Source organism: Solanum verrucosum, unplaced genomic scaffold (genome assembly GCF_900185275.1).
Source record: "Solanum verrucosum unplaced genomic scaffold, falcon-dt-bn FXZP01000005.1, whole genome shotgun sequence".
Lineage (NCBI taxonomy): Eukaryota > Viridiplantae > Streptophyta > Magnoliopsida > Solanales > Solanaceae > Solanum > Solanum verrucosum.
The window spans coordinates 349,459-371,670 of NW_026020186.1; the positions used below are offsets into that span (position 1 = coordinate 349,459).

General features: G+C 33.9%; 1 protein-coding gene across 1 annotated transcript; it reads right to left on the bottom strand.

Annotated features, from left to right (window-relative positions):
• Window positions 1-16,106: 16,106 nt before the first annotated feature.
• On the bottom strand, window positions 16,107-21,586 carry LOC125829380 (amino acid transporter AVT1I-like). Its single transcript, XM_049508607.1, has 3 exons — window positions 21,536-21,586; window positions 16,703-17,310; window positions 16,107-16,625 (listed from the first exon to the last, which is right to left on the bottom strand). Exons 2-3 carry the CDS (start codon window positions 17,255-17,257, stop codon window positions 16,107-16,109), a joined length of 1,074 nt encoding a protein of 357 aa, XP_049364564.1. The 5' UTR covers window positions 17,258-17,310; window positions 21,536-21,586.
• Between the last annotated feature and the right edge of the window lie 626 nt (window positions 21,587-22,212).

Below are 22,212 nucleotides of genomic sequence, written 5' to 3' on the forward strand. Positions count from 1 at the left end.
AAGTGCAAATCTACCACTCATCATGGAACTGCATACTTTATGATCTATTGGCATACTTGCACTCGATAGGAGGTTATATACTCCTAAAAGATTTATGGTGCTTACCTCTCATAGTATGTTGGTCACATGGGTCTACTTACCTATATGAATAATTGCGGCGATGAGGAGAGAATTTGTTTCTCAAGTTAGAAAAGCACTCCCATTATGTGTGAGTGAAAGATGTAGGAATTTGAGTCCACCTATAAGAGGTGATTTAAGGATGATTAGGGTAATAAGTCACTCTTAATATTTTTTTATTTAAACACGCATTGCAATTATAATATAGAGAATTTAGAAATCATACAATGTTATAGAAGGTTGCTCCAACATATTATGGCAGTCATCATCGACCAGTAAATTTCAATAGTGGTTCATCCTACTCTTCCACTTCCGCTATATGAAGAAAAAGTATGTTTTTTTCTTATGGGTTACATAGGTTATCTGATTAGATTTAGATTAATATGATATCTAATCTTACACATAGTATATAAGGATTTTTTACTCTTTTTTGTAGAATAAAAGTATATAATGAAATAAAATGATAGAGGAGCATAAATGAAAATCAGATGCTATACCTGTTTTCTAAATAGTTTTGATGTGATATGTATAGGACAAGAGAGTTCAATTTATAGAAAAACAACTAAATATTGCATTTGGTATCACTAATCAAAAATAGGGAAATCATTAGGAGATTGGTTTCACTAATAAAAATAAGAAAACCATTAGGGATAAATAATTTGAAAATCCACCAAATTAGGTGATTTGATAATCCTTTTTCTGGGTTGTTCATTAATACATAATATGCCTTGTTAAAATCTTATTAGGAAAAATTTAGTCGAAAAAAATCTTCTGAAAGTAAAAGCATACATGTATGTAGTAATACACAGTTTAAGCCACTTCATTAAAATCTTGTCAGGAATATCCAACGAAAAAAATACAATGCGTATTTTATTCTCTTGATGGAGACCACATTCAGTTGTTTATGTCTCTTTCATTTTAAGGAAAAGAGTCATGTTTGTAAAGGATAAATGTACTTTGACTCTAACTAGGATAGATAACTAAAAGTATTATATATTTATGTATCATTTCTCTTTATGTATTATAGTAATGTTAGGAGACTTTGGATCCTCAGGACCCTCTTGTATAAGTATTTGTTTTTATCTTCAATGAGAAAAATAAAAGTTTCTTTCATGGAATCGGAGCCCTAGTGGTTTGAGAAACCTTCCAACTAGGATTGTTTTTTCTTTTTTTGTTCTTCATCTCTAAAGCAAAAAAAAAATGAGCACTTGAACCTCAATGGGAGACTCTATTCCCCCAAGAACATCAAGCACTCCATTTGTTGCTTCAATCACCCCACTGGAAACTTATTCCCCAACACCTAACATTTCTCATCAATTGACCTTGAAGCTCACATCGTCACACTTCTTGCTATGGGAGACACATTTTTTTCAACGATTTATGGGTGTGGTATTAATCACCATATTGATGGTAGTGAACTAGTTCCTGATAAGATTATACCAAATAATCATGAATCTAGACCAACTTATATGTCATGTTATTGTATGAATAAAAACAACTAAAAAGGGATGAGTCCCTTGATGTGATTTCTCCTTCAGTTCAATAAACTCCAAGTTTTGTTACCACCACATATTGTCGTGGTAGTGGTAGATGTAGAGGTAGAGGCGGTCAAGGTCATGGTCATTCTTCTAATCAAGGATTCACACAATCTTCTCAACACCACAACTTTCAGAGTTATACTCTGTTAACTCAATCTGGAGTCCAATCTTCATAGTTTGTTATATTTGGGATTGTTTGTCATAATTGTGAAGGAAAGGGTCATATTTCACGTGCTTTCTCTTCACCCAAAATCAATAGTGGTAATAGGGTCTTTATCTGACCCTCATCAAATTTAGCTAGCACCTCGACTCAGCCTACGTAGAACTGGTTAATGGATAGCTACACCACACATCATCTTACAGCTAATCTTGACAATCTCGCCATCCATTTGGCATACCAAGGTCCTGAAAAAGTAACCTTAGGTACTGGTTCCAAGCTGCCTATCTCTCACATAGGTCCAGGCTCACTTTCTACTTCTAATAAAATATTTACTCTAGATAATATTCTACTTGTTCCTACTACCACTCAATTAGTTCTTTTAATGCATCTAATCCAGTTTTGGTTGAATTTTTTCCTACCTATTTTTTGGTAAAAGATTTCGCAACGAGGGAAATTCTTCATATAGGGCCGAAAATTGATTATTTATACTCCCTTCCAGTGTTGAAATCACCATCTTCTTCTGCTTCATATGTTGCATCCCTTGGTGTTTGGCATGCGCGACTAGCTCATGCATCCTATCCTACCGTTCGTAAAGCTTTGATGTCAAGTGTCTTCGTCTCATCTCCGAGTTTATTGATGAGTCCAAGATTTGGACTCATTTAGGGCTTTATTTATAATGATTTAGTGTCCTCAAATGCTTATTTTGTGCTAATAACTGATGTAAAACCCTTGATTTCCAGGTATTTGTATTGAGGAACAAAGCAAGGACGCTAATTTCCAAAAAGAAACAAAGCAAGTTGAAAGAATGAAGAAATGCAAGTCTGGTGATCGCCAAGTTCACTTGGTGAGTCGCTCAATGGTCATTTGACTGCCTAAAGTTCCAGTGTGCCAAGCCCTGAAGGAGAGAACCAAGTCAGCGAGAGAAAGGAGCAGTCGGAGGATCACCGAGTGGTTTCACGATGTAGTGTTGGATCGCCCAAAGTTACAGACCTTGAGGATACTGAAGGCCAAGGCAAAAGGGTGATAGAATTGACCAAAGGGCGGATCACCGAGTAAATCGGTGAGCCCGACTTACTTCGCCGAGTGACTCTTCGCAACATATTATTGGCGACTATAAATATATTTTTAAACATATAGTTTAGTATCATTTAATCATTATTCATTTTGTATCTGTGTTCATATTTTGAGAGTTTTCCTTAGCTTTGAAGAATTGAAGTTTTTCACTTCCTAGAAACTAGAAGTGGGTCTTTGAGATTCTTCAACTTGGAACATTGTAAAGACGAAATTAATCTTACCCAGTTGATGGAAACTCAATTTGGTAACGATTTTTATCTTTTTATAATGTTTAAACAAAACCCCAATTCTTAGGGTGTGATTATGTGATAATGGGCTGATTTAGTTTATGGGTATTGCTAATTGTTACTTTAAATGTTGTTTAGAAGTGAGTTCAATCATTAATTGTGGTTTAATTTAAGAATTATAGCTGCAAATGCAGTTCTACCCTTGTGTTTTTGGCTTGCTCGAGAGAGAGGTTTTAAAACTAAGATTATTGATTGATGGTCAGTGGGTATTGGCTTGTCATGGATTCATCTCGAGAGAGTGAATCCTAAACCCTTTTCTACACATTCAGCTCGAGAGAGTGAATGGACTAAGGTGTGGGTTGTTCTTATTTTGCATGCTTGTCGATGTTCGAGAGAAATCGACTTGATTCGGGGTAAGTTATTCAAGAGAAAGTTTACCTCTTCTATAGTCTAGCTTACTCACTAATATCTAGATATTTTCTAATAGTTGCAATTACCCATTTGTCTACATTAGCCTATAATCGAATCACATCCCAAGAACTCGTCTCATTATTGTTATTTCGTACTATTTGTTGTTCTTTTAGTTGATAATTTCAAACAAAAACCCCCTATTTGACATTTGTGTCAACCCCTGATTTGAATTATGTTTTTATTCGATAATGTCTATTCCTATGACTGATTTGACCATGTTCACTCTTTCCTATTGAATCTTAAACACGTACCGCTCCCTGTGTAATTCGACCCCAACTCATTTAGTTGGGGTATATACTGATTAACAATTGTTGACTCTTAGAATTGAATGAAGTGTCTTTGAAACGCTATTAATCATTTATCTCCTAAATTGTTCTCTACATGTGTTGTTAGCAAGAGTCACAAAGTCCCCTTTAGTGAGTCTAGTTTTTAAGGCCATATGGCCTCTAGATTTAATTTGTTCAGACATTTGGGGTTCTGCCCTAGTTGTTTATAATGATGGCTATCGTTATTATGTTATCTTCTTTGATCACTTTAGCAAATATACTTGGATCTACTCTCGTCAGTATAAATCTGATGTTCTATCCATTTTTATTCAATTTCGTACAATTGTGGAAAAACTCTTTAGTCACCGAATAAAATGCTTTCAAGCAGACTGGGGGTGAATTTCAGGCGTTAACTAGTTACTTGAGAGAAAATGGCATTTTTCAACGTTCATCGTGCCCTTATACTCCAGAATAAAACGCTTGTGCTGAGAGGAAACATAGACATAGAGTTGAAACCGCTCGTGCTTTGTTGAATTATGCTAATGTTCCTCAAAAATTTTGGACCACTACTTTTGACACTATTGTTTTTACAATCAACGGATTGCCACTGCACAATTGAATAATTCATCTCCTTTTAGTATTTTATTCAAAACATATCCAAATTATTCCCGTTTGCGAATTTTTGGTTGCCTTTGCTTTCCATGGCTTCGTCCTTACACAAAAGATATGTTATTTCCTCACTCTAAAGATTGTGTTTTTCTTGGTTACAACAAGATTCATAAGGGTTATTAGTGTTTTGATCATCTAACGTCTTAATTTTATGTCTCTCTTTATGTTGTTTTTTATAAAAGTACTTTTCCTTTCGTTGTTCAGGATGATGTGGTGCCTACTACTTTGGACGATTCTGATACCACACATGTTACCATTCAGTTGCTAGTTCCAAATATTGTTGCAGCCTCTCCTAATTCGAATATACCCACAAATAGGTGTCAAGATGCTCCTGTGCAATAACTTCCCTCGTCCTCTAACCAACTAGCTTCAGCCTATGCATCTGGTACAATGGACCCAACTAGCTCTATGCTAGCGTCTCTTCCTCAGGTGTTCAGCTTACTACAGATGGCATTTCTTTGTCTAATGATCTCACATGTTGTGAACCCATGCCTAATCACCCACTATCCAACTCTTCCCTGCATCCCACACTTCTGAAGTCCCACAAAATGGTGACTTCTGCTCAAAAGGGCTCTTTAAAATCAAAACAGCCCATATGACTTTTAGCTGTGACATCGATTTCACCAGACCCAACTTGCTATTCGCAAGCTGAAAAAGACAAGAATAGGCACCAAGCTATGCATGATGAATACAATGCCCTCATACAAAATGGAACTTGGCAGCTAATTACACATTCTCTGTCCCATAATGTGATTGGATGCAACTGGGTCTACAAAACTAAGATGAAGCCAGATGGATCAGTAGAACAGTATAAGGCAACACTTCCAGTCAAGGGTTATCATATGATACATTCAGCTTGGTAGTTAAATCTTCCACTATTCGACTGCTTTTATCGCTGGTCATTTCTTACCATTGGCATATTACTCAGTTGGACAATTCCAATGCCTTTCTTCATGAACATCTAGATGAAGTCGCTATATGTCCCAACCTCTGGGATTCGTTGATCATTCACGACAAGATTATGTGTGCTTACTCAAATGATCACTTTATGGCCTTAAACACACCCCTCGCATGTGGAATAAATGCCTCATTGATGCACTAGTCTCCTTTGGTTTCAAGTGCTCGAAGGTAGATAGTTCATTGTTTTATTTTGCATTCTGGTGGTGTCAAAATATTTTGCTTGATTTATATTGATGCTAACTTGGTGATGGGAAATAGGTTTCGTTGTATTAGCTCTTTGATAGCTAAGTTGCAATCACAATTTGCAGTTAAAGATCTGGGAAAATTTTCATATTTTTGGGCATTGAAGCGACCTGGACACACCCCCCCCCCCCCCCGGCTTGCATTTGTGCCAGCAGAAGTACTTGTCTAACTTACTTAAACGTGCTCAAATGGAGTTCTGCAGCTCAGTGGCTACTCCAGCTTCATCTTCAACCAAATTATCCTCCTTGGATGATCAACCCTTTCATGATCAGACATTGTTTCGAAGTATTGTCGGTGCTTTGCACTATTTAGCATTTACAAGGCCTAACATCGCCTACTCAGTTGACAAAGTATCACAGTTCATATGTTTACCATTGGATTTTCACTTGATGGAAGTGAAATGAATACTTCGATGTACCAAAGTCACTCCCTCACATGGTTTTTTCTTTACACGGCAATCCTCACTGGTTTTACATGGCTATAGTGATGTTGATTAGGGTGGTTCCCTTGATAATTGCAAATCCACTAATGGTTTTTTTCCATTTATCTTGGTTCTTATTTGATTTCTTGGGCATCTAGAAAGCAAAATGTTGTGTCCCACTCGAGTACTGAATCGGAGTATAGAGCACTTGTGTGTGCTACCTCTAAACTCACGTGGCTGGAAATGGTCCTTAAACAAATTGGCTGCCAGCTTGCTTCGCCCGCACCTATTCTTTGGTGTGACAACCTAAGTGCCACCTATTTGACTGCAAATCCAATCTTCCACTCATGCAGAAAGCACATGGAAATAGATTTTCATTTTGTCCATGAGAAAGTCCGAGACAAGGCTTTTATACATAAGTATATCACCTCTCATGATCAGATAGTTGATGTCCTTACTAAAGCTCTTCCCAAAGCACACTATCAGATGCTGAGAAAAAAGCTGACAGTGTTCCCGCATCCTGCTCAACTTGAGGAGGCATGTAAAGGATAAATGTACTTTGACTCTAACAAGGATAGATAACTAGAAGTTTTATATATCTATGTATCCTTTCTCTTTGTGTATTCTAGAAATGTTAGGAGACTTGGATCCTCAGGAGCCTCTTGTATAAGTGTTGGTTTTTATCTTCAATGAGAAAAAGAGAATAAAAGTTTTTTCACTGTTACTAGGTTGTTACATGAGCTGCAAGTGGCGGAACCACCAAGTTCCGCACTTGATGTTGACTAATTCTTCAAGAATCAACCAAGTGCAGAACAAACTACATAAATCCCACTAGTTTAGGTCCTAATTACTAAGATTCCCAATAGTTTCAAATATTACTTGTTCTACCATATTCCATGCTTAGGATACACGAGTTGAAATTTGTGAGATACATGTATCTGCCAAATTTTAAAACTGAGATACGTATTTTATTTGTTTAAATTAATTGGTTGTAACTTATTTTCTTAATTAGAGGAGTAATTGAGAATTTTCATAATAATTGGACAATTAATTTTGAAAATTTAAATTAATCAAATCCCTTAATATAAGGCGGAAATCAAGGAGTATATCTATGTTTAATTAATTTCAGTTTATTAATCTTTGAAATAATAAATTCATTAATATTTTTAATAAAAGAAAAAAAACATGTATATCTTAGTCATGTAATTTGATAAATAAATCAAATTAATTTGATGTATCTAACAAACTAAACACTTAGATACATGTACATCCATATGTATCATAGAAGTATCTAGATTTATTTCGTGTATTTGTTATTAATTTCATGTATCTATTTATATAATCTAATTTTAATTTCATGTATCTTTTATATGTATCCATTATTAATTTGATGTATCAAGTATCAATGTCATACATTATATTCAAAAGCATGTATCTTGGATACATAATAAGCATATACATATAATTATGTGTATCTAATATGAAATGTAACTAAAAGACATGAATTTAGGAACAAATCACAATGGTAGAGTATATGTCTTATCATTAATCCAAAAAAAAAGTAAAAAATTTCAAAATTCTTCTTTTTTTAGCATCTAAAATTTTTTTCTCATAGATACATATAATTTTAAGTCAGATATATGAACTCTTAATTAGATACATGTACACCTGATGCATATCCAACATTGTTGCATATCTAATGGTGTATTTGTTATGTTAATTAAAACTTGATTTAATTCTTCCATCTTGATTGGGTTGTTCCTATAGTTAGATCTATTCTCGTCTTGAATGTTGATGGATGAAGAGTCACTCCCTACAATGAGAAATTCATGAGTAAAAATAAACAAATAAAAGTTGTTTAATTTAGTATAATATTGATAATGTGTAGTACCTTTAACAGTTAGAATCATCTGATATTGAGAATGGTCAACCATTAAAGTGTTTGAGAAACAAAGAAATCAAAAAATATAAAACCTAATTTGTAAAACTTTTAAAATTGAACTAAAGAACATTATGAATTTTAACTCAGATACAAAATCAAGATACATGAGAATAATAAAACAATAGAAATAAACCTATATGTAAAATACTGATTTGAACATACAAACATGTATTGAGAAAATTGAAGGAATAAAAGAGGAAGAAAGTGGGTTGCTGGACATTGGGGTGGGGAACGGCGGCAGATGAGAATAGGAAAAAAAATTGATTTGTTATTGGACCATTAATTAAGGAGTTTAAATTTAAGATAATTATCCAATACCATATTTAAGGGATATGTGTATCTGATTAAATCTTTTAAAATATATGGTATAAATATTAAAAAGTGGTAACGTAACATTCTGGAAACTTGTAAACTAAACTAGTGTCTAACCTAAAACTAGTAGGCTAAGTCAAAGCTTGACGTTAGAATTAGAGCCTTAAAAATACCTCCTCGTGCCTTAAATTTCATGGTTTGGTGTTAGGATGTCAAGTCCTAAACCCCAAGGACCAACCATGGGTCCTTGAGGAAAAGCCTCAAAGAGGCTGACTGGCAGTGACCCCCGGAGGGCACCCACGCCTCGTGGGTCAGCCCACGCCCCGTAGAGGGGAATCATGGGTGAGGCCTGCCGATAACAACTCCCAGAACCTGCCCCATACCACGACCCATGCTTCACCAGCACAGGCCGTGGGTCCATCGACAGTCTATAGGTGTGAGGGGGTCGTGGGTCACACCTGGAAGGTGGTTTTAGGGAGTTAGTTGAGGGGTAGCTTAGGGTTTTCCAATTTAATTAACCATTAAGTGGCGTCATTTTGTATTATTTTAGACTTAGTATATAAGTGTTTAAAGCCCCTAAAACTTAGTCTTCAAAAATCATAACTACCAAAGTTCCCAAATCAAAACCTCTCCAATATTTCTCTCACTAGAACCTCTATTGAAGAAGAAGAAGAAGTCAAGGTCTAGGGTTCAAGGACTGATATTTCCACTCAATTTCATGAGTAATCGTCATAAGGTATGGTGGTTCTTCATCTATGGGTAGCCTTCACCCATAGAGTCCCTTCAAAACTGGATTTCAAAGCTTCCAATTTCTACAAAAACTAGGGTTTCACTCTAAGTCATGGGTTCTCTTTAAAAAAAAATTCAATGGTTGATTTATGATGGATTATGATTGAATTGGTGATTTATTATTGATTTATGATGAAATCCCCTCAAGAACCCATGAATCCCCCATATTACCAAATTGTGATTTCATGATGTGGGTTGATTGATTATAGAAGCATGTCAATTGATTATGTCTATATTGATTGAGTTTATTGAATCATGATATTCTCCATATCTAATGTAGTAATTCTATATGTTTGGATTGAATGTGATTCATGGTCCTTGAAGGGAAAATTATGAGGGTTTGTACATGTTTATGAGAATTGTGTATGAGCTTATGATTCACTTAGAGAGTGAAGATTCTATTACTATGGTGTAATTGTGGTATTGTTGAAAGATCATTATCCCCATACCCTTACACGTGACTATGCATGAAATGTCTATGACTATGATAATGTTGTTGTGTTGATTGAAAGGTTATTCTCATGAACACACTATGAACATGATGTGAAAAGTTTACTCACATGTTAATGATGATTCTAAGGTTGAAAGTTCATTCTCACCCAGTGAATCTATGAGCTACTTTATGAGTTGTGTTGGATGAAGGATAAGATACTCCTTCATGCATGTAATTTCAATTCAAGACTAAACATATAATTTTGGGAAATAATGCTTAGCACCGAGTGGATATGGAATATGAGATAGAGGCCCTCCCGTCAATTCAAAAGGCTGGGTCATCTAAAGTAATCTCATGAGATGGAAGCTCCTTCGTCAATACAATAGGTTTGGGGTTTCTAGAAGCAATTTCCCTATCCCATAACTATGTGCCCACATAGGTCTTTAGCTAGTGGATCCACCTAAAAGCTAATACATTTAGTTCTACATTAGGCAAGTAGGACATCTCTTTTGGTGTGGGACATGACACCGAATTCCATGTAGCTCACATGGTCTATGTCGGTTAAGGTTATTTCCCTACATGACAAGAATATGAACTATGACATGAACATGAACTATACTTATGACTTCTCAAGGAGCCCTACTTAGTGTGAGTGGGGGTATGGGACTTCACTTATACATTGCACAAGTAGGCTTTGAAAGGGATTATGGTGTGGTTTATTTATGCTATGTAGATATATGAATTATGCATGTATGATACGGATTGTTGCTAAGAATGACTTTACTTGCTACAAGCTATGAACATGAACGTTTCCTTGTCTATGAGCATTGGCTATGGATGAGGTCAAGGTATGATATGCATGATTATGGTAGCCTAAAAGTTGTACTTAGTATTAGATAGGATTATGGGATCTTGTCTATGTATTGCACAAGTATGGCTTAGGGTTGCTTATGAAATGATTGACTTATGTATTTACACTATTGTGCATAATGATTCTTAAAGTTGACAAAGAGCATGGTTTAAACTAAATTGTCCCTTTTAGCATGTTTTAAGGATTTTTATGCATGGCTTCCATACTTAGTGCAATTTTGTGCTAGCCCATATTTTCTACATTTTTCTGTAAGTGTAGGGCCCGGTTGTTGAGGTGTGCTTCCTTCTTGATCAAAAGTTTGGATTGACTATTCTCCACGCTTTCGGTGAGTCCTCATGGTTCAAGGACAAGAGTTGTTCATTTCTAGTTTCTTTTTACATTTTCGTTTGAGACTATGTTGTAAAGGGTTGTGACCCTTATTGATTCTCGATTGTATTAGATGGTTAATGAGCAATGTCTAGACTTTCATTTTTGATTTTAGGAAAGACTTTGATTGTAAAAAGTTTTAATTCCGCATCATTTCTATTACTTATGTTTATGATATGGTAAGGGCTTGTATAAGACCCATTCGGTGTCGAGTACACCGTGTTACATCTAGGGGGTACCCTGGATCGTGACAGGTAATATGTGTAATATTTTAAACTAGAGGTAAATATAGTATATGTGTGGTTAGGTAGTTTGTCCATCTTATTATCGTCCTGTTTTTTAGTATTAGTGGAATTAAATTTAACTTGGTCAGTTTCTTTATTGCGTACTTATTGTTTTAGTTATATTAGTAGGACACGTTTTCAGTGTTTTACCCATGTTTAACCATTACTTGTTAGTTCTATTTTTAGCTTTATTTATTACTACCTCCGTCCCATTTTATATATCATCCCTTTCTATAAATAGTTGGACCACAATACTTGTCATTTTATAAAATTTATGCATAAATTACCATATTTTGCCTATTATACCCTTGATAGAGTAGTTACTTAATCTTGATAATGTAAGCATCATTTATTATAAAGTTGACTTAAGAAAACATTAAATAAGGGTAGAACGTTAAAGTTACATTATTTTTTAATGCAAGTGCAAAGTAAAAAAAGTGACATATAAAATGGGACGGAGCGAGTAATTTGTAAGCCTATAAATGGAACTATATCTGGCTGTTTTAAGAAGCGTGGAATCAAGTAGTGAAAAAATTATTTCTTTCTCATAGTCTGCTTACTTCTTTTACTCTTCTTTTTTCTAACAATTTGGTATCCGAGAAGCCTGGTTTGTTAATCTGGGAGTCAAAGAGAAAGTGAGAAAGAGAGATTATAAAAAACACGAGAGAAATCCATAAAATTGGTAGTGAACACCAATTCAAACTCTCAGCCTCTTCCAATTTTTAAAGGGGTGAATTATCATTTTTGGAGTCTTAAGATGAAGATTCTTTTTAAGTCTCAAGAGCAATGGAACTTGGTGGAGAATGGATTTCCATTCCTGGATGAAGGCCACTCACAACAACTCCAGGAAAATTGCAGGAAAGATTCGAAGGCGTTGTTCCTATTTCAACAAGCCCTTCATGATGATATCTTCCCCAGAATTTCACCAGCGGAGACGTCCAATGAAACTTGGGAAATTTTGCAACTGGAGTATATGTGAGATAAAAAGGTAATTCCTGTTAAATTGTAAACTTTGGGTTGTGATTTCGAAACTTTGAGTATGAAAAGTGGTGAATCTGTGCAAGACTATATGTCTAGAGTCTCTATAATTGTTAATCTCATGAAGTCTTATGGAGAGTAAATTAACGATTAAATTGTTGTAGCAACCAATAAGTTTGAGCATGTGGTTGCTGCTATCGAAGAATCCAAGGATTTATCTAATTATACATTTGATGAATTAATGGGTTCTTTGTTAGCTCATGAAGATAGGATAAACAGGTCACATGAGAAGGTTGAAGAAAAGACTTCCCAGGTGAAAGAGGAGCCATCTTTCTCCAAAGAAAAATCCTCAAATTTCTCTTGTAGAGGTAGAGGTGGATGTCCTGGGAGAGCTCGAGGCAGTAGCAGAGGCAGAGGACAATTTAGTGAGTCATGTCAGCCTAAGAGTAGCTTGCAATGTTGGTATTTCAAGAAGTCCGGCCACACTGAAGCATATTGTTGGACCAAGCAAAGAGATGAGCAGAAGCATGCCAATTTCTCTGAGAAAGTTGAGGATGAAAGTAAGTTGTTCATGGCTCATTCTTCAATTACAGACAATGCTAATGGTGTTTGGATTATTAATAGTGGATGCTCGAATCATATGTCTGGTACAAAGTCTCTATTTACAGATCTTGATGAGTCGAAAAAAGGTGAAGTTTGACTCGGTGATGACAAGCAAGTATGAGTTGAAGGCAGAGGTACCATAGCCATCAAAACAACGCAAGGTAATTCTAAACTTATCTGTGATGTGCAATTCGTTCCTAATTTGGCTTACAATTTGCTTAGCGTTGGACAATTGATGGTGAATAGTTGTTCTGTTTTGTTTGATAATGACTCGTGTATTGTTAGTGACAAGAAATGTGGTCAAGCTGTTGCAATTGTGCCTATGACTCAGAACAATATGTTTCCCCTTAATGTTTCAGATATTGTTAAGAATGTGTTAGTTGCTAAAGGTGTTCATGAAGCTCAACTTTGGCATCTTCAATATGGTCATTTGAATATTAATGGGCTGAAACTGTTTACTAGAAAGAAAATGGTGGTTGGTTTACTAAAAGTGGGTGAGATTGTGTTATGTGAAGGGTGCATATTCAGAAAACAAAGTAGATCTTTCCCTATAGGAATGTCTTGGAGGGCTAGCAGTTGTCTTGAGCTTGTACATGATGACTTGTGTGGACCGATGAAGACTTAGTCACTTGGTGGGAGTCGCTATTTTCTTCTATTTACTGATGATTATAGCCGTATGAGCTGGGCTTACTTTCTAAAATTCAAATTTGAAGCTTTTGAGAATTTCAGGAAATTCAAGGCTCTCGTAGAGAAGCAAACAGGCTGCAAAATAAAAGCTCTTCGCACAGATCGTGGTGGTGAATTTTTATCTAATGATTGTAATCTATTTTGTGATGAGAATGGAATTCACAAGGACCTTACAACACCGTACTCGCCACATCAAAATGGAGTCGCCGAGCTGAAAAATCGCACTGTGGTTGAAATGGCCAGAAGCCTACTTAATGAAAGGGGACTTCCTATTGATTTTTTGGGAGAAGCAGTGGTTTCAACTGTCTACCTATTGAATATTTATCCAACAAAATCTATTTTGGGTCGAACTCCATATGAAACATGGACGGGACATAAACCACGAGTAAGCCACTTGAAAGTCTTTGATTGTATAGCCTATTCTTTGGTTAATATACGTTATAAACTAGATGAAAATTTTGAGATATGCATTTTCATTGGTTATAGTCCTCATTCCAAAGCATATAGACTATATAGTCCTACTAGTCGCAAAGTGATTATCAGCAGGAATGTTACATTTAACGAAGAAGCAGCCTAGGAGTGGAATGGCGAGAAAGAAGATTCAGTAGTCCATATTCCGGCTCAATCAGAAGGAGAGCATAGTACGATTCTTGAATCAACAGGTTCTGACTCTTCCTCTCCTTCCAGCAGCGATACTAATCTTTCTTCTCATGGCTGCAGTAGCAATGATTCTAATCCAACAAGATCCCATTCTACATCTTCAGCTTCATCCAGCGAAACGCCACCAATAAAGTTTTAGTCGTTGAAAGATGCTTATGCATCTTGCAGTATTTCCTTATTAGTTGCTGAACCAACATGTTACGAAGAAGCTGCAAAGCAACCTGAATGGCTGAATGCAATGATTGAAGAGATTCAGGGCATTCAGAAAAACCAAACCTGGGAATTGGTTGATTTTCCTAAAGGGAAGAATGTTATCGGGCTAAACTGGATTTTCAAAATGAAGTACAATGTTGATGGAAGTGTCAAAAGGCATAAAGCTCGACTTGTTGCAAAAGGATATTCCCAGCAACAAGGCATCAACTTTGAAGAAACATTCTCACCAGTTGCTCGCTTTGAAACGGTTAGAACTACTCTAGCCTTGGCTGCTCAACTTGGTTGGCGGGTGCACCAATTTGATGTTAAGTCTGTCTTTCTAAATGGCAAGTTACATGAAGAAGTATATGTCTCCCAACCTGAAGGCTTCATCTCTACTAAAGGAAAGAGCAAGGTATACTGATTGAAGAAGGCATTGTATGGTCTAAAGCAAGTTCCACAAGCATGGTATAGCAAAATTGATTCCCTTTTTCAAGAGCTACAGTACAAAAGAAGTTATAATGAACCTACACTTTCTGTGAAGAAATGAGGTAATGGTGATTTTTTGGTTGTCTGTCTCTATTTCAATGATATTATATAAATGGGCTCTTGTGAATCTATTGTTTCTTAATTTAAGAGTTGCATGATGAGCAAATTTGAGATGTCCGACTTGGGTATACTGCATTATTTTCTTGGGCTTGAGGTGAGACAACGTTTGGATGGAATTTTCATTTCGCAAAGAAAATATGCTACTGAACTTTTACAGAGGTTCAACATGCTGAACTGTAATCCATCTCACACACCCATGAATATGAATGAGAAGTTGGTACTGGATGATGGTACAGGTGCAACAAATGTTTCTTATTTTAGGAGCCTAGTTGGTGGTCTAAACTACTTATCACACACAAGGCCCGATATAGCATTCTCCGCCAGTTTAATCTCAAGATTCGTGCATAGTCCTTCAAAGCAACACCTGGGTGCATCCAAAAGGATCCTGCGATATGCTAATGGCACAACAAGCTACGGAATTTGGTACTCAAAAGTATCAGATTTCAGATGCATTGGTTTCACTGATAGTGATTGGGCAGGTAGCTTGGAGAGTCGAAGGAGCACATCTGGGAATGCTTTTAGTCTTGGTTCTGGAGCAATCTCCTGGAGCTCAAAGAAACAAGATACAGTAGTTTCTTCATCTTCGGAGCCAGAATACATGGCTGCAACTTCAGCAGGTTGTCAAGTTGTCTGTTTAAGGAAATTGTTAGTGGATTTTCAACAAGAGCAGGTTGGTCCAACTGAAATTTGGTGTGACAACAAGGCATCGATTGCTATGACAAAGAAACCTGCTTTTCACCGTAGAACCAAACACATCGACATTAGTTATCACTTCATCCGCAATCTTGTTACTGCTGGAATAATCTCATTGAAATTTTGTGGCACAAATGACCAGGTTGCTGATGTTCTTACGAAACTGCTTCCGTGCAACAAGCATGACTTCTTTAGGCTACAAATGGGAGTATGTGATTTTGAAGAAAGGGGAAGTGTTGACTAATTCTTCAAGAATCAACCAAGTACAGAATCTTATTATGGTCCTGTTTTTTAGTATTAGTGAAATTAAGTTTTACTTGGTCAATTTTTTTTATTTTCTTCTTACTGTTTTAGTTATATTAGTAGGATATGTTTTCAGTGTTTTACCCATGTTTAACCACTACTGGTTAGTTCCTATTTTTTAGTGTATGATCAAGAATTTGCTAAGTTAAATTATTATCTGTAACATGTGATGTACTTTTCATTAGTAAAGCAATCAAAACCTATACAAGTGAGTATTAAAATGATAAAATACAACGTTTTAAAGATGTCGTATTATCTCTATCAAAGATGTGTATGTACCAGTAACTAGGATTAGTATTCCCATTAGTACTATCAACCCTATTATGACCAACTCAAATCCCAGCTTCCTGTAAGTGCCTGAAATCTTCAAGTAGCACAAACATGGTAGCAAAACTGAAGCTGTGACACTAAGAAATGCTCCAACTAGTGACATGAGATAACCAAAGAAGGGTATAGTCAAGGCAACAATCACACTGCTTATTACCAGGGTGATCCTGATGGCGGGGATAAATGATGATTCCTTATTACTGTTAGATTGAAAACGTTCCTCGAGTCTGTTGATCACTGGTGTCATCATTAATGAATACTTGGCTATTGGATTGATCAAGGTAGTGTATATAGCCAATTTTGAGCCAAAATTACCAGTTGGAAGATTCAACGTAATTTGTGATTCAACCTCTGAGCCAAACATGGAGTACCCCATTGCTGCAATTGATGCATACGTTATGGTAGCGAACAAAAAGCATAGGAGCATTACCTGCAATTGATGCATATATGTAGAGGTCAGTAATTTTGATGTGTCGAATGGACGAGTTGGTCAAAATAATTCGTTACCTTGGAGAATTGCTTCTGCTTATTCATTGAAGTGTACAAAGTTGGGAAAACAGGATGGGCACAGTAACAGAAGGCATATAAGCTGAAAGATGTAGGGATTCCTCCCCAATTCACAACTACTCCACTTTTATGAAAGCCAATACCATCATATGTTGCTGCCCAGAAAATTGAACCAATAATCACGAGAGACGCTAAAACTGCAGAGGCTGATACATATGCAAGGATACTCATGTTCTTTAACAATACGGTTGGCAATATGAGGAGAGCAACAATCAAGACAAAGCTTTGTTTCCCACCAATTCCGAGTCCCCAAAATTCAAAGTTCACATCTGGCAACAAATTGTGCAAGTTGTCCCCTGCAAGAATTAGAAAACCGGTTGCTACCAAGTAAAGCTCTAGAGTCATAAATATCGACACTAATATTCTTCCTGATGTTCCGAATGCACGATCTCCAATGTCAGGATAACTTGTTATAGTTGGATCAAAATCCATACATCTCTTTATTAATATTGATGTGTAAAAGGTTGCACATGCAATAAGAAGAAGAAGAATCATGCTTAACCACCCTCCTGAAGATAGAGCATATGGAGTTGACAAAATTCCTACCCCTGAAAACAAGAAACATATACGTTATATTTACATAAATATATATATATTCATCATGCTTATTGGTTGGTTCGTTTGGTTTATCCATTAATGATTTTTAAACATGCTTATTGCTTATCGATCTAATAACAACCCCAATAAAATAATTGTTATCGATTTTTGGTTAATCAATTAGCAATAATTAACGATTTGGTTTTAAGTTAACCGATTAAAAAAATCTACTTTGATCGTTTTTCTCATATTTTTATTTATTCATATATACACGGTCTTCAGAGGGTATTTATTGCTCACAAAAAAATAAAAATAGGCAGCATGATGTCATAAAAGAAAATCATGCATCAAAATATAAACTACAAGCAATATGAACAATGATAATTTAAACAAGGAAATGAACCACATGTCCAGCCATCTAAAACAAAAACATACTTTATTTTATGAAGTTAGATAAAAGAGAAAATAGTCAAATGTTTCCCTATTTATATATAAATTTGTCACTATACACTTTAATTTCACGGCTCCTATCCCCCTTCTAAATTATTTAAAATTATAATTATTATACATCTTTACAAAGCAACAACTACATCTATGTTCACTAATGAAGCTCATGCATTTGGCATGTGAATATTTTATTAAAAACGTTTTTATTAGCTTACTAATTTAAAACTCCATTGAAGGGATCAAAACATTGAAATTTTTCTATGTTTGTCTTGGATCTTGGATTTTAAATTGATTGAATAATGTTGGTTAAGCAAAAACACTGGCTTGACTAAGTTCATAAAACTTTGGATATGAAGAACGTTGGAACTCCATAAAAATCGACAAACTTTCATATAAACCTTTTGGATCTAAATTTTTAATTGAGAGCAATAGGGTCGACTCAACAAGATTGGGGGTCTAAAGCAAAACTTAAGAGAGGGACCCTAATATTTTGTTTTTTTCATCATATATACTTTTATTTAAAATCTACTTTTCTATTTTTTAGATGTGAAGCCATTACTTGTTGTTGTATATTCGATTTGTTTTAATAATTCCTTTTCAATTGATAATATAGTTAATCCATTCAATATCTCTTGAGATATTGTTGATCTTAAATAAGATTTAATCAATTTTAATTTTGAAAAACTTCTTTCAGCTGAGGCAACGATTACAGTAACTGTTAACATTATCCTATAAGTAATATGTGCATTTGGAAAAGAATCAATTTTTTTTATTTGATTGAGTATTTTCATTAGATCATTATCTTCTATTTGTATTATTTCTCTTAAAACTTTTAAAATATAAATCTAAATCATTAATATCAGAATAACTATTATGTGTTAAGAAAGTTCAAAGTTAAGACAATGTTTTTTTAAAATTCTCATCATGTAATGATCTCAATTTACCACTAAATAAGAAACCAATATTTTCATATGTTTCAATTGATTCAAATCTATTTTGAAGTGAAAAATAGTTTGATCCACTATATATAAGTTGAGGAATATTATTTGGAGCTGAAATTAAATTTATCTACTAAATTGGTTGTCTGAAACTTGAAATAAGATTTGTAAAACTTGTTTGATGGACCTTGAGCTTCAAACCTGAGATAAATTAGTTAACAAATTTTGCAAGCAATTACAAATAATTTTGCGGGTTATTGAAGAAAATCAATTGAGTGTAACTATATTAAGATTATTGAAGCTTAAATTTGCATTGATTTGAAAGATTTTGGATTCATAGTGTTCTTGATTGTAGAATTGCTCTCTAAAATTTTGGTGTATCGATTGACATGGTAAATTTGAAGATGGTTATTGATGAGGAAATGTGTCTATGTTTGTCTTGGATCTTAGATTTTAAATTGATTGAATAAAATTTTAATGTTTGTTATTGATTTTGCTCTCTCAAAAAAGAGTAAAATACACTTACATTTAACTATTTTCTCTTATATTAAATAAAATATCTAAGAAATTGTATTAATTGATGATGAAGAGGAGAATAAAAATAGAAATCATTGAAGCCAAATTGACTCTAAAATTTGACTGAATAAAGAACCCCAAACCAAGATGGTGGTGCTTTATAGGATTTACATTTTACAATATGTTTTCAATGGTGGAAAACTGTGGAGTACTGAACCCAATATTGTTATTATTACTTTTTAAGTCTCAATTTATATAGTACCTTTAGGATATTAAAATTCAAACAGTCTTCATTGATCACAATTTTTTCATTCATCTTTAAAATATTTTGAATTATCATTTATTATGATATATAGTACTATTTTACGTAATTTTAAATCAAATAAATAAATTTTATTTCAAAAAATTTAAAGATTTAATGCTCAAAATCACAATTAAACTTAAGTTATTTTGCTCTCGAAATTTAATTTATGCTATATAAATTGAAACAAAGAAAATATTATTTTCAATCATTCGAAGAACTCCCACCTTTTTGCTCTTCAACCATAGAATAGCGGGTGGAGACTGATTACCATTTAGGCAACCTCTTTTGTCAAACCATTATAATATAATTTGGAATAAATAATTCTTTTTTCAATATTATCTTATTGAATTATCGTTTTGAACATTAACTAAAATTTAAAAATAGAAAATTAAATCGATAGTTAAATGTTTTTGTTGGATAATTGTTTAAAAATCGTTAAATCAATAATTCAAACTAATAAACCACTAAAGAAAGATTCATTCGATTTATCAATTTTTGTATGTCTTATGACAGCTCTAGTTATATAACCATAAAGACAGATGATGACCTCTTCTACAAAAAGAAAAGATGGAAGATCTAAACAGTAAAAAGACATTAATGAGATAAAGTCGGCATACTTTTTTACGGAAATTTTTTGGCCAGAATGATATTTTATCTGTTATTTTATTTTTTAAAATATTTTTATCCTTTTAACTTTAATATTTTTTAATTAAAAAATGACAAAAGACCAGTTTATTTTAAATTAAAAAAGATATTATAGACTTTTTAAATTTCTGGCCAAATTTTCTGGCCATTTAGCATCATCCCTTTTTTACCACTCAGTTTGAATGAACTTTTTCTTTTCTTAAACGAAAATAAAATAAATAAGCCAAACGTTTAATAAACGACATAAATGAACTTTTTTTTCTCAAAATTTGATTGCATACTTAAACTTTTTTCCTTTTATTTATAATTAATTGAATCTAAAACAATCAATTAAGTTGGTCTGCAAGGTGATTTACTAACAGAATTTATAAACATCATATTCAATCAAACATCGTTACATAAATGGAGACAGCCACACAACATTAATCATCTTACAAGATAATACTGGACCACTTATCACTGGAGGGGACAGACTATGAGTGATCCAGTTGGAATGATGGTATTTTGCCAAAGAATGTCCAATGAGTTGTCCAAGCAGGATATATACTCAATAAGATCGATTGAGAGTGTAAAGCCAAATTTTAAGAAACTTATCATTATATATATTTTTCTTTCAAGTTTAGTTTTTTAAATAGGAATCACTAACTTTTTTTAATGATTTGTTATATATAATTTCAAAGAAAGATTGTCATATTTATAGGTTAAGGTTATGAAGTAAGAATATCAATAATGTAAATTTTTAACGAAAAATATAATATCAAATTATAATAATAAAATTTTGTTCAAAATTTTAATAACTTTATATAATAATTTTAAATTAGTGTTACTGTTCTTCAATATAATGACGAAATCTTAAAAAGATTTTAAAAAAAAGAATAATTTGATTTTTTATAAGAAGACAACTGTAGATTTTTCAAAATATTGAATAAAGGGAAAAAAACTTAATCGAACTTTGAATAATGATGTAAATGAATGAATTTTATTTCAAACGAAAATAACATCGATAACCCAAATTTCTAAAGAGGGACATAAATAAATCTTTTCTCAAAACTGAAAGCTAGATGCTATATTTGAACTTTTTCCGTTTTATTTTCCAAGAGAGCTATTCAATTTGAAACATTGCTTCCCCATTTACGTGAAACAATTTCCAGTTTACTTAGACAGGAAGAAACTGATATATTTAGTAACAATAATTTTTAATAACACAAATATTTATGATTTGCTTTAAATACTACAAATCTTGCATTATCTATGAAATTGGGTGTGGAGAGAGGGGTTTTTTTGGCGAAGAATAGAGTAAATTTAGAAGGAAATGGGGGAGGAGTTTGGATGAAGAAAAACATTAATTGGGGAAGATGCATAATTGGAAAGTGAGAAGAAAAGAACCTGATAGAGCATTGAGTCCGTGAAAAGTGGTTTTGATAAAAGAGGTTTTTCCAGTCTGATCAGTTTCATCAGATCCACCCAACAGGAGGGGCAAAGAAACAAAGTTCTCACTCTCGTATTTTCTCTCCATTCGATCTTTTTTCACTACACACTATACAAACAACACCAATACAATTAATTATATGTCACTCTATTTATTTATAATAATAATGGAGTAGCAAATGACACCAACGACTTTAGCAAATGACACGTTCTCAGATTTGACAAAAAGTGAGGAGATAATGAGGTTGGAGGTTCACTACTTAATTAATAAATACTATTATACACGTTTCTTATACATTTATTTAAATCTGATGGTAGCTAGTGGTTAAGTTATTTTTTTTATTTTTTTTAATCGGAAAAAAAATATTTTCTAACGACAATGGGATTAAAGGTTAGTAGATTAAGATATATCAAATTCATTTTTTTTAGACTAAAATATCAAAATAATGGGATAATAGAGAAATATAATCTAGAGTAATAAAAGAAAAAGAAAAAAGAAAGTGAGGAGAAGGGTGGCCTGGAAGTATTCTTCCATCAAAATGCCAAACGAAAGAAGCTCAAAAGACTAATATCCTTGCTTTAATTCTTGGGGATTTCTTTTGACAAAAAATAGGGTAAATGTCTTTGAGAAAATA